This window comes from Vipera berus (genome assembly GCF_964194415.1).
Source record: "Vipera berus genome assembly, chromosome: 1".
In the NCBI taxonomy this organism is placed as follows: Eukaryota; Metazoa; Chordata; class Lepidosauria; order Squamata; family Viperidae; genus Vipera; species Vipera berus.
Window position 1 is genome coordinate 97,232,297 of NC_138202.1, and position 20,547 is coordinate 97,252,843.

At 40.9% G+C, this 20,547-nt stretch overlaps 1 protein-coding gene across 1 annotated transcript in view; it reads left to right on the plus strand.

Moving 5' to 3' along the window:
• LOC308673228 (synaptotagmin-9-like) overlaps positions 1–20,547 on the plus strand; it is a gene marked incomplete at both ends in the record, with an annotated part of 96,951 nt that overhangs the window by 61,071 nt on the left and 15,333 nt on the right. The window contains 1 exon segment of the mRNA XM_081336771.1: positions 4,582–5,128. Coding sequence (XP_081192897.1) covers positions 4,582–5,128 — 547 coding nt within the window.

The following is a 20,547-nucleotide window of genomic DNA, read 5'->3' on the forward strand; positions in this document are numbered from 1 at the left end:
CAGTGAAGCAACTGTCCATGTACCCACAGGGTTTTGAAGTGCTTACACTGAATCTTGAAGAGGATTCAGGGAGCTATTTAACCTTAAAGAAGGGGTGCATTGTTCATACTAATATACTATACAGGTAGTCCTTGGCTTATGTCTGGTCACTTATTGACCATTCAAAGTTATGGTGAACCCTCTAAAAGGTACTTACGACCCGATTCCATAGTACAGAGATGGTCATGCGACCATATCTTGGGTGCTTGGCAACTAGCCTATGTGCATGGCCATTAGCAGCATTCTGTGGTCACGTGACCACAGTTTATGACGTTTTTGCTGAAAACTGCCAGTTACATCCTTTTTTCAATAAAAAATGCTCCATAGTGAAGAGTGGGCATGCTTAACAATCACGGCATTGACTTAACAACCACGATTCACCTAATGACTGTGGTGATTCACTTAACAACTGCCACAAAAATGATGTTAAAATTGGATCATTTTTATGATGACCAACTTTATCATGACTTTATGTCTATAACGGGCAGGCTCCATCAAGGTCATAAGTAGAAGACCACCTGTGTGAAGTGCTCCTTTCAAATGCTTTCCACTGCCTGATTGACACACAACAGAAAAGTTCCGTTTGCCACCATTTCCATTAACAAAAGGTACACCAGCCGCCTCTGCCACATAAAGTATTTTTATGAACTCTCCAGAATACTAGCCCTGATACTGTAGTGGTGGATAATAATCCATTGTGACATAACCTGTCATAAATTTGCCTCAACCATTTATCTGCCATTAATCTAGTGCTTAGACCACACCTTGGGGCAATGAAATCCTGTAAATTATGATAGATACTAGTAGTCATAAATTTCCTGAAAGGGCTACATTTTTTTTCCAACTATGATGCCAGACTCCCTTTGGTTTTCTTTGTGTGTGTGTGTGTCTAGGGCGCTACTTCTGGGTTTGCTAATTCGATGCCCATTGATCAAAGAGGAAGCGTAGTCATTTTGCAGCCAGTTAAGAACAAAGGCAGCTTAATAATAGTAAAAAGGCTAAATTAAACTTGGCTTGTTATCTTCTGTATACTTTTTAGGGCTGTAGGTGGGGGTTGCATCCAAAAATTCAGGAGTTTATTATACTTGAAAAAGGACTAGGCATAGAATAGAGAGATTTGGCTGCAAAGCTAGCTATTTGGGGCAGCATTCTGAGGCACACCAAATGAGAAAAAAGTTATAAATGTGTTTTCTTGATAATATTTTGTTTTGATACTTTAAGCCGATAGTTTAAAGGTGAGAGATGGGACAAAGGAACATTTATATTTTTCAGAAGTTGAAAATTCTATTAGTTTGTGTTATTCCATTTTACGTAAGAAGGCCACAAACCTACTGCATTTATTTCTCAAAATAAGCCTAAGCTCAATTGGAATATCATTTTAATAATGCTTAGTATTTTACTTTGCAAATAGCAAATTTATTCTAACATTCAAAAAGGGGGAAGAGTGTTATTACAGGTAGTATTGCATCAACTAGAAAAAAAGGGATGTTGCAGTGATCCTTTCCTGTCATGTTCACGTGTCTGTGTGATTTTATTGTTTAATTCTCTGTAATGGGGGTGCAGCATATTACCTACTAGAAAACAAATGCAGTTTTGTGTGCATTATGCTTTGTAAGACACACTGAATTATTCGTATCCTTGTTTCTTTTTCTGAAATGTTGGTGGGTATGATTTATTTACGACCGCTGTGAAAAATGCTTTCTTTTGTTTACCTTGTTGCTTTTGAGTTCTAGCAAATTTTACAACCAAATGGTCTCCCCTCTGCCTGCTGGATAGATGACTGGTACAGAAAAAAACCAAACAAAAGGACATTCCCTTTGCTATTTTTCAGCATTTTATTGTTTTTATTTATGGTGTTCTACCCTGAGATTCTTTAATAGAAGATTGGGGGATATTCTAAAATTTATGTTAGAAGGGAAGGCCATAATTACAAGATATTCTGTATTTTATATCATTGGTCAATGGATTAATATGATTTCTGCCAGGATTCTCATCTGAAGATCAGGCATTCAAGATGCAATTTGTAGATGAATTTACCTGCAAATGCTCTTTTGCATAATTTTTGCTCTTCAGTTTGGCAATAATGTGAGTCTCATTCAAATGTACAAGGATCCTCCCCACTGCGAACAACAATGTGGAACAAGAACAAACTGAAACCATCGGGAATTTCCCAACTTATTTTTAAAATTATTATTTTCCTTCTTTGTAAGATACGTTTGTGCTGTAATTTCTTACATTACTGAGAATAGAGTAAAGTTTGGAGGCAGTGGCATTCCTAACATATTTCATACTTGAAGCAAATAATTTTTAAACCTGGGATATGGGCCCCTTGTCAGTTAACAGGAGTGCCGATTTTTGACAGCCAATTTATGACAGCCAATAGGAAGGCACCACATAAACACGACACACAGAATAGCCCAAAGCACATATTCCATTAGAGAGAAGTTTCCTGAAGATGGACTCCAGCATGAGTCCAAAAGCTCAGAAGAATAAATCTCTGGTCCTGGTGACCAACTCAAATTTGATCTCGCATTATCCTGGGACACATATATTTGCCTTCATTCGTAATTTTTAAACCACCCACCTTCCCTTCAGTGCCGATAGTCGATTTGATGTAACGGTTAAAGCATCAGACTAGAAATTAGGAGACTGAATTCAAGTCCTGCCTTAGCCACAAAGTTAGCTGGGTGAATTGGGCCAGTCAGTTCTCTCAGCCGTAGAAAGAAGGAACTAGCAAGCCACTTCTGAAAAATGTAGTCAAGAAAGATGCAGGAGGTAGTCACTAAGAGTCAAAACTTAATGGAAGGCACTATTTTTTCCCTCCATTGTTCCCACATGGCAGCGGCAACTGGACTCCACATCCACCACCAGCCTACTTTTTGCCTGCACCAGAGAGGAATGCCCCCTCCCACTCTGTAAGTCCTCGACTTACAACTGTTCTTTTAGTGACCGTTCAAAGTTACAGCAGCACTGAAAAAGGTGACTTATGACCGTTTTACACACTATGACCGTTGCAGCGTCCCCCACAGTCACATGATCTGTCAACTGTCTCATATGTATGACAGTTGCAGTATCTCGGGGTCATGTGAAGCCCTTTTGGGACCTTCACGGCAAGCAAGGTCAATGGGGAAGCCCGATTCACTTAACAACCCTGTTACTAAACAACTGCAGTGATTCACTGAACAACTGTGGAAAGGAAGGTTCTAAAATGGGGCAAAACTCACTTAAATATTTCACTTAGCAACAGAAATTTTGGTCTCTGTTGTGGTCATAAGTTGAGGACTACTTGCATCTCGCTGATTTAAGGCCACCCAAATATTCTTTGCCATTGCTCCAACATCATATTAAAGCCAGAGATTTTTCACTTTTGTGAATCATGGGGAAAATGATTAAATCCAACCTGATTCCAATTCTGCTTAGAAATAGAGACCCTCATCTCAGATATTGCAATCTTGCAAGCAGTTCCCAAATATAAGAATAATTCAGTATCAGTTCCAAGCCAGCAGAACAGGAAATGTTATTCCTGTTTTCAGCAGATTTTATGATTCCTTCTCGAATTCCATGCCTATTGAATCTCTGAACGTTGCGATGTCATTAAGATTTGTAGTCAGATATCCTAAATGTCAGGATATTAATTGACATTTCTCCTTATATGGTTGTATATTGGCTATAATGAAATATTACCTGTTTTTTGTATCGTATAGTTATTTTTGGAGGGTAGATTTCTATATTTAGCATACATCCTTTAAAAATTAAAAATGATGCCTGATTATACAAAGAGCAGGAAAATTAAAAAGTAACTGAGGTTAGTCTGATTGGATGATTTGTAGCTGGAGAAATAAATACACCAACTCAAAACACTACTATAATAGCTTGAAATGGCCAGGCTCTGAAACTTACCCCAAAGCCTAGCAATCCTTTTTAAAAATTGGAGAATAGGGAGGAATTCCCTTAGGAAACTCCAAAGCATTAGCATTAGTTACTATGGTAGTCAAAACAGGGACCATCTGGACTCTTTGAACAGTATTTAAATGCGCCAATTCAATACTCTTCCAAAACAATTTTTACAGTTTTAGTGAGTGGGAGAGAAGTTCTCTCTTTCTCTCTCTCCCTCCCTCTCCCTCTGTGTATGTGTGTATGTATCTGTGTGTGTGTGTGTGTGTGTGTGTGTGTGTGTGTGTATCTGTGAGTACGTGTATGTGTGTATGTTTATAACACAAGTTTTTCATATTTCAAAGTCTTGATTTTCGTATTCCTCTCCATTTATCCAATATTCATCGAATCACATTCTCTCTCTCTCACTCTCCATCTCCCTCTCCCCCAATAATCACTCTTGGCCAATAAAGCATTCTATTCTGTGCTATGCTATGCCATTCCATTCCACTTCACTCCACATCTCAGACCTTCTCTCTTCATAATAGTTGTATATTTTCATTTCTTTTATTTGTCCACTCTTGAAAACACTTCTTTTAAAAAAAAAATTACAGAACAAGAAGTAAATGCAATCAACCAACCAATCGATATATTTTGCTTTAATTTAAGGCACAATTCAATACGAAGACAGCTCAATCTCTCAAATCCTGACTTCAACATCCAGCAGATCCAGAAGCAGGAGCAGCTGACGGGCATTGGACGCATCAAGCCGGAGTTGTATAAGCAAAGATCAGTAGACACAGATGATGGTCGGAGAAATAATAGCAAGTCTTGCGGGAAGATCAATTTTATTGTAAAATATGATTGTGACTTAGAACAACTTATAGTAAAGATTCACAAAGCTGTCAGCCTGCCAGCGAAGGATTTTTCTGGGACTTCAGACCCTTATGTCAAGATCTACTTACTTCCAGATAGGAAAACAAAACATCAGACTAAAGTACATAGAAAAACTCTTAACCCAGTATTTGATGAAGTTTTTTTATTTCCTGTTCCTTACAAAGATTTGAGTTCAAGAAAACTTCATTTTTCTGTCTATGACTTTGACCGCTTCTCCAGGCATGACTTGATTGGCCAAGTGATAGTGGATAATTTTTTAGAATTATCCGATTTTCCTAGGGAATGCAATATTTGGAAGGATATTGAATATGTCACAAATGTAAGTATATCCTTTTTAATTCTGAAATTCACTATTTTGTTACACTGTCAGCCTGTTAATCTGCAAACAAAACAGAAAACAACCCAAGATGTATCAACCTACTGCAAACAACAGTGATAAGTCTATTATTCATACAGGAATTACTTTCTTGTTACAAATATATTTGTAACAGTCCTCTATTTACAAGCACAATTCAGCCCAAAATTTCTGTTATTAAGCAAGGCAATTCTCAAGTGAATTTTGCCCCATTTTACGATCTTTCTTGCCACAGTTGTTAAGTGAAATCACTGCAGTTGTTAAATTAGTAACATATTGTTAACTGAATCTGGTTTCCCCATTGACTTTGCTTGTCAAAAGGTCACAATAGGTGATCACGTGACCCCCCCCCCAGGACACAGCAACCATCATAAATACAAGTCAGTTGCTAAACATCTGATTTTTGATCACGTGACCATGGGAATGCTACAATGGTTGTAAGTGTGCAAAAACAGCCATAAATCATTCTTTCTTGTCCTGTTGTAACTTTGAACGGTCACTAAATGAACTGTTGTAAAGTTGAGGACTACCTGTATTTCTGAAGTCCTTTCCTAAATATTAAAAAGTCTGTGGAGATCACCTGATCACTCATGGGGTCTAAACCAGAGATCTGAGAAGGGCCCAATTTATTCCTGATAATTCTGAAGATAATCTAGTCCAGACATGTCAAACACAAGGCCCGGGGGCCGGATGCGGCCCGCGAAGTGGTTTCATGTGGCCCACGAAGCCATCCTGGAAACAGTGAGGGAACGGCCCCCACTGCCTTGGCCTTGGCCCAGAGACCCTCGTTCTGCCAGAGACCCTCAGATCTGTCCCACTCCTGCCCAGGCCCCCATAGGCACCCTTGATGCGAACGATGTAGAGCTGGCCATGCCCACCCAGTAGGCCATAAGCACTCTAGCCACGCCCACCCAGTAGGCCACGCCCACCCTGGCCACACCCACCCGGCCCCTTGAGGGCAACCGCAATGCTGATGCGGCCCTCAATGAAATTGAGTTTGACACACCTGATCTAGTCTGACTCAGTATCTCAGCAGTACTAACATCAGCCATAGCTACTGTAAGAGTATGATTGTGAAGAATGTACTCATCTCCCACAGTATAGCTGTGTTCCTTTCCTAAAATAATAGATTTACATTAAATCCCAGAATTGTATACGTATAGGAACAAAGCTTGCCAAATTTCATTGAAAGCGATACAGTATTCATATCTTTACACTCTTTAAAATATTATTTTCAAAAAACTTTGTTGTATATGGGAGGATATTTATTTATTTTATTTATTTTATTTAATTTATATACCGCCCTTCTCCCGAAGGACTCAGGGCGGTGTACAGGGCAATGCAATAAAATACAATACACAAAAATTAAAAAATATTAAATACTACAGCCCTATTCAATAAATTAATACAAAACTATAAAATACCCCTAAACCCATCAGACCAGGCTGGCTTGTTCAAATAAATGTGTTTTTAGGTCCCGTCGGAAGGAGCGAAGGTCGGGAGCCATCTGGAGCTCAACCGGTAGACGGTTCCAAAGGTCTGGCGCGCCCACAGAGAACGGCCTCCCCCTGGGGGCCGCCAGTCGACACTCTTTGACCGACGGCACCCTAAGGAGGCCCTCTCTGTGGGAGCGCACTGGACGAAGGGAAGTTGATACCGGCAGCAGGTACTCCCGTAAGTAACCCGGACCCATGCCATTTAGGGCTTTATAGGTCATAACCAGCACCTTGAATCTTACCCGGAGGGCAACCGGAAGCCAATGCAGCTCACGGAGTAGAGGTGTTACATGGGAGTATCGGGAAGCCCCCACCACCACTCGCGCGGCTACGTTCTGCACCAGCTGGAGTCTCCGAGTAGTCCTCAAGGATATAATTCATAACAACGGAAGTCTCTGCGGTGAGGAGCATTGCTTAAACATTCTATACAGATAGATGAAGGAGGTTTTGTGTACAATGAGCAGGAAGGAGTACATTATTTCAAAGGAATGTTACATGTGTTATAAATATGGTTGTTGGAAAGGGAAGTGGAAGGATAAGGGATTAACTTACTGGTCTTTTCCAATGAATACTTAGAAGTACATGATTCTCTCTCAACCCCTGTTTATGCTGTAATTGGTGAGGCAAAATTTGGTTTTGATTCATTCCGACTTGATGGCCATTGAATCCAACACTCCTCCTCAACATCATGACACTTTGTATAAAATCTCAGACTTGGAGCAAAGGAGCCAGACTCCCACAATTTTCCATTTCCTTAACCTTTTTGAAGCTCTGAAGGCCCTTTAACACATAGGCTCCACAACTGACATTAAGACAGAAATAAAATCTGCTAGTTTGATCCCTTTTCAATTGTTAAGAAAACCACACATTTATTTGCCATGTATTGTAGGGAGCCCACAAAGATCATCTTGGAAAAGCTAGGCAGAAGGAATGACGGTTACAAAAAAACAAAATTTGACTTTAAGCTCAGGCAACAGTGCAAATCTGAGAAAGAACCTCAGACTGATTCCTTCCTAATTATAAGAGATAGGGAGAGGAGAACTCAGTCAGGCTTTCAAGATTCTATTATTATAGCTTATATCTATACAGTTCGTGTCAAGATTTGTGAGGTCTTTTTCCTGACCTGGCCTATGTCAAAGGGCTGACATAGATGATTCAGGAAATATAAGATATTGGTGAAGCTTTCCTCCATTTCTTCAGTGAAAGATGAAGGAAGGAAGGAAGGAAAGGGAAGGAAGGAAGGAAGGAAGGAAGGAAGGAAGGAAGGAAGGAAGGAAGGAAGGAAGGAAGGATGGATGGATCTGGGTAACCTTAAGGCTGTCAGTTTGATGTCTACACTGGGCAAGGTCTTGGAACAGGTATCTGTGAGCACTTGGAAAAACATGGTACAAATACCAAAAGCCTGGGCATGATCACATAAATCATGCCAAGCTAAATTCATCTCCTTATTTGTCAGATCTTCAAGAAAGGTCAGATCAGGAAGCAGACAACACAAGGACTGCTGGAACTCTCTTATTATAAGATACAATAACAAAATCTTGAAAAGCTGTCAAATGGTACTCAAGAGGAGGCAAAAACTCAGAGAATGTGATGTTTTCTAAATAAGGAACCCATGAATTTTATTTGCAAATTATTATTTTCTAACATTCTGTTGAGTTAAAATTCAAAATTAACAGGGTGATTTAAGATTTCTTCATATTTGCCTACTGTAATGGAGGACGGGGGTCAAAGATAGTTCTCACACATGGTAAATTTCACGTCAGACCCTTGTGTGGCAAGCATTGTGTCAAATACTTGGATTTTTGCCACATTTCATGAATCCTTCGCCTGAGCTGAGCGATAAGAAAAATAGAACTGATTTACTGTGCAGAAAAGAAAACACATGGACACATTTTGATGTTCAGTTGTAAACGTTTAATAGCTGTTCCAGTGTTTTTAATTTATTCATCAGTTTTAAACATACTTAGTCCTGAAACCACTGCACTTATTTCTGAATAAATATATTTAGGAATTGTTTTGTCTGTTTAGCTCACCATTTTTCAAGGGATTATGTGTCACCTGCACTTAAACCATGAACAGTCAGATCCAAGAAGTAATAGTAGATTGAAAAAAATATACAGACTCCATCAGAAGGAAAATCTCAAATCATATTTTTGCAAACATAGATTACTGCAGGTCTGGATTCTTGCAAATTCCATGGGGAAAATATAAAATATAAAAATATATTCCTAATTGGTAGTACAGACAAGCATGTACTTCTCTCAGGTCAATTACTTTGAGTTCTGTTGTTGTTGTTAGTTGCGAAGTCGTGTCCGACCCATCGCGACCCTATGGACAATGTTCCTCCAGGCTTTCCTGTCCTCTACCATCTTCTGGAGTCCATTTAAGCTCACGCCTACTGCTTCAGTGACTCCATCCAGCCACCTCATTCTCTGTCGTCCCCTTCTTCTATTGCCCTCAATCTTTCCCAGCATTAGGCTCTTCTCCAGTGAGTCCTTCCTTCTCATTAGGTGGCCAAAGTATTTGAGTTTTAGCTTCAGGATCTGGCCTTCTAAAGAGCAGTCAGGGTTGATCTCCTCTAGGACTGACCGGTTTGATCGCCTTGCAGTCCAAGGGACTCGCAGGAGTCTTCTCCAGCACCAGAGTTCAAAGGCCTCAATTCTTTTGCGCTCAGCCTTTCTTATGGTCCAACTTTCACTGCCATACATTGCAACTGGGAAGACCATAGCCTTGACTATACGCACTTTTGTTGACAGGGTGATGTCTCTGCTTTTTAGTGTGCTGTCTAGATTTGCCATGGCTTTCCTCCCGAGGAGCAAGCGTCTTTTAATTTCTTGACTACAGTCCCCATCTGCAGTGATCTTGGAGCCCAGGAAAATAAAATCTGTCACTACCTCCATTTCTTCCCCATCTATTTGCCAGGAATTGAGAGGGCCGGATGCCATGATCTTGGTTTTCTTAATGTTTAGTTTCAACCCAACTTTTGCACTCTCCTTCTTCACTCGCAACAAGAGACTCTTCAGTTCCTCTTCACTTTCTGCCATTAGAGTGGTATCATCTGCATATCTTAGGTTGTTGATATTTCTTCCAGCAATCTTAATTCCAACTTTTGATTCATCTAGCCCTGCCTTTCTCATGATGTGCTCTGCATATAAGTTAAATAGGCAAGGCGACAGTATACAGCCTTGCCGGACTCCTTTCCCAATTTGGAACCAATCAGTGGTTCCGTGTCCAGTTCTCACTGTTGCTTCTTGGCCCGCATATAGGTTTCTCAAGAGACAAATAAGATGTTCTGGTACTCCCATCTCTTTAAGAACTTGCCACAGTTTGTTATGATCCACACAATCAAAGGCTTTAGCATAGTCAATGAAGCAGAAGTAGATGTTTTTCTGGAACTCTCTAGCTTTCTCCATGATCCAGCGTATGTTGGCTATTTGATCTCTAGTTCCTCTGCCTCTTCGAAATCCTGCCTGTACTTCTGGTAGTTCTCGATCCACATACTGCTGGAGTCTAGCTTGTAGGATTTTAAGCATAACTTTACTAGCATGAGAAATGAGTGCAATGGTGCGATAGTTTGAACATTCTTTGGCACTGCCTTTCTTTGGAATTGGAATGTAAACTGATCTTTTCCAATCCTGTGGCCACTGTTGAGTTTTCCAAATTTGCTGGCAAATTGAGTGTAGCACTTTTACTGCATTGTCTTTTAAGATTTTGAATAGCTCAGCTGGAATACTGTCACCTCCACTAGCTTTGTTGTTGCTCAGCTTTTCTAAGGCCCACTTCACTTCACATTCTAGGATGTCTGGCTCGAGGTCAGTGACCACCTCATTGTGATTATCAGGGACGTTAAGCTCATTCTTGTATAGTTCTTCTGTGTAATTTTGCCATCTCTTCTTAATCTCTTCTGCCTCTGTTAGGTCCCTGCCATTTTGGTCCTTTATGATGCCCATTTTTGCATTGAACGTTCCCTTCATCTCCCCAATTTTCTTGAAAAGATCTCTGGTCCTCCCTATTCTATTGTTTTCTTCTATTTCTTTGCACTGTTCATTTAAGAAGGCATTCTTATCTCTTCTAGCTATTCTCTGGAATTCTGCATTCAATTGGGCGTATCTTTCTTTTTCTCCCTTGCCTTTTGCTTCCCTCCTTTCCTCAGCTATTTGCAAAGCTTCCTCAGACAGCCATTTTGCTTTCTTGCATTTCTTTTTCTTTGGGATGGTTTTGGTTGCTACCTCTTGTACAATGTTGCGAACCTCTGTCCATAGTTCTTCAGGCTTTGCAACAAGAAGCTCATGGTCTGAGCCACAGTCAGCTCCTGGTCTTGTTTTTACTGACTGTATAGAGCTTCTCCATCTTTGGCTGCAGAGCATATAGTCAATCTGATTTCTGTGTTGACCGTCTGGTGATGTCCATGTGTAGAGCCGTCTCTTGGGTTGTTGGAAAAGAGTGTTTGCTATGACCATCGTATTCTCTTGACAAAATTCTATCAGCCTGTGCCCTGCTTCATTTTGTACTCCAAGGCCAAACTTGCCTGTTATTCCGGTTATCTTTTGGCTTCCTACTTTAGCATTCCAATCCCCCATGATGATAAGGACATCATTTTTTGGTGTTAGTTCTATAAGGTGCTGTAGGGCTTCATAGAACCGGTCAATTTCATCCTCTTCAGCACCGGTGGTTGGAGCATAGACTTGGACTACTGTGATATTGAATGGTTTGCCTTGGATTCGAACTGAGATCATTCTGTCATTTTGAGGATTGTATCCCAGTATTTATAGGGACGCGGTGGCTCAGTGGGTTAGGACGCTGAGCTTGTCGATCGGAAGGTCGGCAGTTTGGCGGATCGAATCCCGAGTGCCGCGTAACAGAGTGAGCGCCTGTTACTCGTCCCAGCTTCTGCCAACCTAGCAGTTCGAAAGCACGTAAAAATGCAAGTAGAAAAATAGGGACCACTCCGGTGGGAAGGTAACAGCGTTCCGTGCGCCTTTGGCGTCTAGTCATGCCAGCCACATGACCACGGAGATGTCCTCGGACAAGCGCTGGCTCTTCGGCTTTGAAACGGAGATGAGCACCGGCCCCTAGAGTCGGAAACGACTAGCACGCATGTGCGGGGGAACCTTTACCTTTACCTTTTTATCCCAGTATTGCTTTTCCTACTCTTTTATTGACTATGAAGGCTACTCCATTTCTTCTGAGGGATTCTTGCCTGCAGTAGTATACCTGATGGTCATCTGAATTAAATTCACCCATTCCTGTCCATTTTAGTTCGCTGATACCTAAGATGTCAATGTTCAGTCTTGTCATCTCTTGTTTGACCACGTCCAGCTTGCCTTGATTCATGGATCTTACATTCCAGGTTCCTATGGAGAAAAAATCTTTACAGCATCGGACTTTCCTTTCACCACCAGACATATCCACAGCTGAGCGTCCCTTCGGCTTTGGCCCAGTCGCTTCATTCTTTCTGGCGCTACTAGTACTAGCCCTCTGCTCTTCCCCAGTAGCATATTGGACGCCTTCCGACCTGAGGGGCTCATCTTCCAGCGTCATATCGTTTTGCCTTTTGGTACTGTCCATAGGGTTTTCATGGCAAAGATACTGGAGTGGGTTGCCATTTCCTTCTCCAGTGGATCACGTTTTGTCAGAACTCTCTGCTATGACCTGTCCGTCTTGGGTGGCCCTGCACGGCATAGCTCATAGCTTCATTGAATTACGCAAGCCCCTTCGCCACGACAAGGCAGTAATCCATGAAGGGGTTGAGTTCTGTATGGTTCCTAAATAGCACGTTTCATACAGTGTGTTGAGCATTTTAAAGAAGAATTGGAATACAACTCTAATAAACCAAAGGTATAGTAATATCATGATGAAATTTGTTGGCTACATTCACATAATACCTCTACCATATGGATTTGAATAAACATTGATAAATTAATCCATGTTTTTAAAAATACACAGCTCACTTAACTAGGTACATAAAACAAGACCAGGTGGACCAGAGCCAGTAGAAATGTAGCCCTACATAAAATTTGCTACACTTGATTGCTGATCTCTATTCTGCCACAGTAACAAGGCCAACGACTAGCACTTCCTTACTGTTTTAATATCCAAGCTAAGGACAATGACTCTAGCAATATTTCCCGTCACCTTTTTTCCCATACCTATGAGCAAACTTACAAATTCTGTTTATATAAAGCACCACACACAGCAAACAAAGAGTATAGTTATCATGTGCTTTACTGCTCAACTATTTAACTAACAGGAAACTACTCAGAACAAAAGAGCATAGAGCAGACATATCAAACACAAGGCCCGGGGGCCGGATCCGGCCCACGAAGTGGTTTCATGTGGCCCGCGAAGCCATCCTGGAAACAGTGAGGGAATGGCCCCCACTGCCTTGGCCCTGGCCCAGAGACCCTCCTTCTGCCAGAGACCCTCAGATCTGTCCCACTCCTGCCCAGGCCCCCATAGGCACCCTTGATGAGAACAATGTAGAGCTGGCCACGCCCACCCAGTAGGCCATATGCACTCTAGCCACGCCCACCCACTAGGCCACACCCACCCTGGCCACACCCACCCGGCCCCCTGAGGGCAACCGCAATGCTGATGTGGCCCTCAATGAAATTGAGTTTGACACCCCTGGCATAGAGTATACAGGGTGTCGTGCCTGAGCAAGGGGTTGGACTATATTATAGATCCAAACTTCTAAATACTGCCATCTACTGGCTGAATACTACTATAGTTGTTGCTTAGAAATACATTCCAACACAAAACAGTCTAGTGTGGGGTGGAGTAAGACTGGGGAAGTGTGAGTGGGTGTTTGGAACAGTGTAAAACTGCATGACAAATGTATTGTGGGGAAGCAGCAGGGAGTGAAGGATAGTGCACAGTTTGTATCTGCTGTGAGTGCTGCAAGGGAAGGATGGATGGTCCATCACTGAATTCTTTCCTCATGGATGGCAGCTGCCATGCATAGCCCATGGACAGTTGGGAAACTATAATTGTGTAGGCAGAATGATACTCCTCACTCTTAAGTAACAGAAGGAATACAAAAAAGTAGACCACCCATAATACCGGTATGTTAGGTCATCATTTCAGAGCGATTTCTTTCCCTTCTCTGTTGACTTTGAATGAAAAATAAATAAGCTGTTCGAGCACACCCACAACCCACACACTGCTGGGAGCTGAGAATCAATTTTTTTGTGGCTACATTTGCAAATTAAAATACACATAATGTAAGAAATACCTGAAAAACATTGGGGTGATATTTAAATTCATAATGAAAATCCATTCCTTTGACTGCTAGTTTCAAGTTTGCATCGTTTAAATCAGTCTATGTAGCTCAAGTACAACAGCACTAGCAGCGGCAACAAAAACAAGGAGATTTCACATGTATTAATAACTGTTTGATCTAAAATACCTACACTGCTTTCTGATCAGTTCTAGTGCTGCAATTTATTATATCATTTCTAAAATTGGTGTAATTCAAGATGATACCATCAAGTTGTTGATGATTGCAAAGAATATATGTGTGTGTGTGCGCACGCTCACGCACGCATGTGTTTGTGTGTGTGTATCGAGCAAGAATCTGTCATTTTCTCCTGAATATAAGAATAAAGGCCATTTTCTCTCTCTTTTAAAAGAAAGAAAATCCATTCCAATTCTTGGTATTCAGCTTCCGAAAACTATTTTATTTTTTGGGGGGGAAGAGGGCTTCAGAAAATGTATTTGATAAAGCCTTGTGCAGATTTAGCTATTGCTGAAAATATATTTTGGCTTATTCCAGTAAGCTGAATAGCAAATAAGGAATATGTAGGGAGAATTTTGACCGTCCCTAAGTAGTTTCTGTTGAAGCAGCTATCCTTCTACTGCAGGGATATCCAATCCAGTGAAACTTGGCAAGAAGGAGCTCAGTGAGTGAAAAAGGTTGCAAAGAAGTGTCATGTGTCAGAATAGGGAGCTTTTGATGATGTGAACATCAAGGCCACTTGGATGGACTGATGATGCAAAGTGGACTGAACCAAGATTTTTTTAAAAAAAAATCTGGCTGGAGGTTTACTTTATTTTATATATTACTGTATATTAAGCTTATTTTTGAGGTGGCACTATATTTTTGTGTTTGCTATTCTCAAATGGCAAAAAAAGAGAAAACAACCCCACCAGTTTCTACCAATTTTGACCAAATATAGGCATAATACAGGGCTTCAGAGCAACAGGACCCTGAAATTCAGTGTTATGAATTAATGGATTAGTTAGGGACTAATTACAGATATGCATAGCTTGAATCATCAGAAAATTAAAATGAGAGTGAAAACACACACATACACTAAATACTAAAACACTTTACAAATTTAGTTAACCATAATCATTCCTTTCCATAAGTATTTAAGTGTGACTCCAAAAGGGAACAGAAGTAATTTACTGTGCATAAATTAATTTGTTGTTAGTATATAATATTTCTGAAGCTGCACAATTATATGAAGAGTCCTTTACAGCATATAGCAGTGAGAACAGCAGTTGAAAATAATATGTCAAAATGGGATAAGATAGACATTGTGTCTTTCACTAACTCAAACATGTCAAACTTGAGACATCACATGACATTGTGCAACATATCAGGATGGTTTTGCCATTACTGGCAATGGGGTGGGCGTGGCTTCCAGATGACGCTTCTGGCCCGCAGGCCAGCAGTTTGACACCCCTGCACTAACTGTTCATTCCAGGATAGTTGTTTGCCCATTATCAATAAGCAAGTTATATATAATTGTTAATTAGCAAGTTATATATGTCAGTAAAATAGTAGCAAAGGGCAGCATCTAGTTGACGTATTGGATCAGGCACTAAGCAAAGTTGGGCTTTATTAATAATTAGATGTAAATTTATCAGGCATACTAGAATATCAGACAATAAAAATGGAACAATAATTCTAGACAATAAAATGAAACTAAGCAGCAAGTGGTGAATAACTTCAATATTTCTGACAGCAGGAATCAACTGAAAAAGTATTTACTTTTATTATTAGTTTAAACAGTATTATTTCACTTTTATATATGATGGACAGCGTTCTCCAACTTGATACGTCCAACTGTGTTGATCTAAAATTTCCAAGTCATATAGTTTTAAACATGCTAGCTTGGGATTATGCCTGCTGACATTTACTGTATTTAGAGAGTACAATATAAGGGAAATTGTATTGCAACCTGAAAAATAAGTAGAAAGTGCTTTACAACGATAGGGAGAATTTGATTTTTGGGCCACATAGATTAACATAATTCTCTTTCTTCAACATCTGTGAGAGTAGGGAAAAGAAAAAAAAATCTGCTTCCTTCTAACCTTGTTTAATCAAATACATCTGAAAGGTTAAACAAGGTCTTGGGTTTGTTATAATGTGCATCTAAAAAGTGTTGCATACAAGTGATGTAAATAAGAAACTTCACCACTAAGAAGGAAAAAATAATTGTTCTTCGCACTTGACATGGAAGAATCACTTTTTGTAACACCTCTGTCGGTTCACTGCCAACATTTTTTTTAAGAAAACCTGTTTTATATTGTGCAATCATTTTCATTTCTAAGCACCTTTTCAGCACTGAGAGTTGGTTTCTTTTAATTTTTAGAAATTGACATCTTTTAAAAATGTGTTATGAGTTCCTGTTAACCTAGAATTAAATAATTGTAAGGAGGTGTGGGAAGAGGAGTGGCTTTTTGCAAGTCTGAAAATGATGTGAAATACTCATCGTACATACATTCCGTCTTTGAATAAAGCCAGCAGCAGGATTTGTTTTATAATTTCTGTAACCTTTGCAACTATTTGTGATAAATTTGTAGAGGGAAATGAACCCTGTTTGGTAAAATCATCATCATCATAATCTCAGACAGTTTCTTCTTCTTGTGCCATATTCGTCATTGGACGTTGACGATCATGTTGACGATCCTATTTTTATCAGCAGCTGCAAGAAAAAGTGCTGCTGAGGTTTTTTCCAAACCAGTCCCTTAGATTTTGAAGCCATGAAGTTCTTCTTCTGCCTGGACCTTGTTTGCCTTTAATCTTTCCCTGGAGGATTAAATGGAATATGGCGTATTTTTCTGGGTGTCGCATCTTATGTCTGAAATATTCTAACTTTCATTTTTAATTGTTTTGATGATTTCCCTTGGCTTTCCCAGGCGGCTTATCACCACCTCATTTCTGATCTTGTCAACCCAGCTTATACGTAACAGCCTCCTGTAAGTCCACTTTTCAAATGCTTCTAGTCTCTTCAGGTGGCCTTCTGTCAGAGACCAACTCTCTACTCCATAGAGCAGGATAGAAAAAAATATAACATCTGACAAGCCTCATTTTCAATCTTAGGCTTATGTCGTGACTGCAGAAAACCTTTTTCATTTTGAAGAATACTGTTCAAGCTTTCTCTACCCTTGTCTTTACTGCACTGGTCATGTCCCAGCTTTCATGTAAATTAGAACCGAGATGTGTGATCGTTTCAACTTTTTCTAATGATATTCCTTCTGAATTTATTGGTGGTAAATTTGTTGACGACCATGATCTTGGTTTTTGAGGTGTTAAGCTTCAAGCCGTATTTTTCAGATATTTCTGTGACTCCGTAGATGAGGAGCTGCGGGCAAGCAGAACTGTATCGTCAGCATATCTTAAATTGTTGATCCAAACACCATTTACTTTGATGCCAGCATCGATGTTCTCCAGTGCCTCGTTGAAGATTGACTCAGAGTAGATGTTGAACAACAGTGGAGACAGAATACATCCCTGTCTGACCCCTCTTCGTATTTCTGCATCAGCTGAGTATTTTTGGCCTAGTCTCACATTTGCTACCTGATGCCAATATAGATTCTTTATGATTTGGATGTCTTTGTCATCATCAGACAGTTTACTGATCCTTAAATGACTACTTTTGTACAATGAGAAGAGGTGTTAAGCACTTCATTACAGAAGATTGCTATAGTAGCTTGTGGTTTGAGTGCCAAAATAAGGCCTGTGGTAGCCTGATTGTTGCAATTATTTTCCCTTCTAGTTTGAAAGATAATGTGAACTGGCAGAATGTACACCTTTACATAATGTAAGAAAGTAGAATTATTAAAATACATTTCATTGACCTCCAGCTATTTCAAATAGGAATTCTTCTGGGATACTCTTTAGAGTCAAGCTGTACTTTGTATAGTTCTTTGTCACTTAGACATACCAAGAATAAGAGTCATGACGTTACTTAGATCTTATATGGGAAGCTGATCAGAGCCACTTTGAGTATGTGCACATAGTAGCAGAAGCTTCCAAATAAAAATGGAATGACTTTTCAACTCATAAGGGGGAAAAAACCATAGGAACAGGATCTCCTTCATGTTGTGAAAACCTTACAGACCTCTTCTTAGAAATGCAACACAGCAGTTGTGATATTTAAGTTGAGCCATGACCCTAACTCAGGGGTCTTCAAATTTGGCCCTTTTATGACTTGTGGGCTTCAACTCCCAGTGTGTCTGGCTGAGGAATTCTGGGAGTTGAAGTCCACAAGTCATAAAGGGGTCAGGTTTGAAGACCCCTGCCCTAAAAGTTATTCCAACAAGCTGAATTTACAGAAGAAAATGATTAGGAGGTGTGGCAGCATATATCTTCCTCCAAGGAATGAGCTCTTTAACCAGTTAGTCTGCTGGTTAGTCTACTGCTAAGCTTGTAAGCCGCCCTGAGTCTTCGGAGAAGGGCGGGATATAAATGGAATTAAAATAAAATAAATAATGGATACAGATTGTGACAATACTAAAAATTCCATCCCTATGGATGCTTCCTGAGAAGTACAGAGAAAGAATTGATTAACATAAAAGAAACATATAAGGACCATCCCATAATAACAAATGCACAAATTGATTCAATTCAATTAGGGGACGCGGTGGCTCAATGGGTTAGGACGCTGAGCTTGTCGATCAGATGGTCGGCAGTTTGGCAGGTCGAATCCCGAGTGCCGCGTAACAGAGTGAGCACCTGTTACTCGTCCCAGCTCCTGCCAACCTAGCAGTTTGAAAGCACATAAAAATGCAAGTAGAAAAATAGGGACCACTACGGTGGGAAGGTAACAGCGTTCTGTGCGCCTTTGGCGTCTAGTCATGCCAGCCACATGACCACGGAGACATCTTCGGACAAGCGCTGGCTCTTCAGCTTTGAAATGGAGATGAGCACCAGCCCCTAGAGTCAGAAACGACAAGCACACATGTGCGGGGGAACCTTTACCTTTACCTTTACCTTTAAGTTCTTATTCCAACCCATCACATACATTCTGTGGAGTTCTTAGTGCTCTCTGAGCTTGGATGTTTTCTTACAGACATTGCTACAGAGAGGCTGGCAACACAGTGAATTCTAGGTTTTGATGGAGCCACTGAAAAGGCTCTTTCCCTTGTCCCAAATAAACATGCCTGTGCCATAGCCGTGAGAAAAACATCTCACAATTTGTTGTTAGGGAAAAGGCAGTTCCTAAGCTATTTTGACAAAAGGATAAAATAGCTATGAAATCTGAGGGCTCTCAGATTTTGATCTCTTAAAAATAAATCAGGAAAAAGTGCAGTTTAGTAAGTTTTGATACCCAGCAGGGTGGATTTGATTTAAATCAAGTTGTTGATTTAAATCATGATTTAAATCATCAACTAGTAAAAAGGCTTGATTTAAATCAACTTGATTTAAATCATAATTTTCAAAGAGCAGCTGTCATCTCTGTCTCGCAGTGACTCTTCCTCTGACCCGCTGTTGACTCACTGGCAGTCCCATTCACCTTAATGGGACAGCTGGTGATGCGGCAGTGACACAGCAAGGTGAGGGACATGGCAGGCAGCAGGTGAGTAGATGCCCGCTAACAGGCGCTGCCATGATGGATCTGAAATAACAGGTGCTCTTTAAATGTAAGGACTCATTCTTGCTGGTAATTAGAATCTTTAATATTATTATTTGCAAACAAAATGAAGGTTTCCTATTTAGAATAATAAGCTGTCAGGTTAGTAAAACAGCGATATCAGAACTGATTTTAGGTTAATAGGTTAATCACACATATCATGTTTCCCTGAAAATTAGACCTACCCTGAAAATAAGACCTACTCTGAAAATAAGACCTACTCTGATTTTTGGTGATAGGCCTAATATAAGCCCTACCCCCAAATTAAGCCCTAGTTAGGACCCTGCCCACTCCATCCCACCTCGCTACCGCAACGGGGCAGGAGAACATGTGTCGCACTGCTGCCACCAAAACGAGGCAAGGCAGGTGGGGGAGCACCTGCTTACTTCAGCCCCCCCCCCCCCAGCCAGGCCATTCCTTGCTCGGTGACCTTCCCTTTCACTCCCCTCCTGAGCCGGACTACCATGCTATGGAGGATGGGCGGGATAGGCCTGGTCCCCCTCCGCTGTTTCGGAGCCAGTGGGGAGTGACGGTGAAAGGCTCTACTGTCTCTGTGCATCACTGGAGGGGCTTTTTTCCCGCTTCATCCAACAGATCATTTCCCAGTGGCAACCATTGCCTCCTACTCCACCAACTCTCCCGTGGCTTGCGCAAGCCTCCCCTGCCGCCAGCCGTCCATTGCCGCCAGTGCAAAGAATGGGGAGGGGAATGGCTCTGTGCAGTGACGCAGAACAGAGAAGAACACTTGCTTGCCGCCCTGTATCACCCCGTGCCTCCCTTCTCCCTTCTGGAAAAGGCATCCTCATTTCCTACTGCTTCTCCTCCCATCGCTGCTGTAGAGTTTGGCGCACCACTGCCCAGCTCCTCTCTCTTCCCGAAAGCATTTCTTCACTAACCTGCTCTGGTGCGTTTCCTGCTGCAGAGAAGTGGAGTTTGTGGGACTAAAAAAACTTCAGTCAGACCTTCCAACTGATCATGAAAAAAAATCAACAATTATTATCCACCCTGATACCCAGTATTT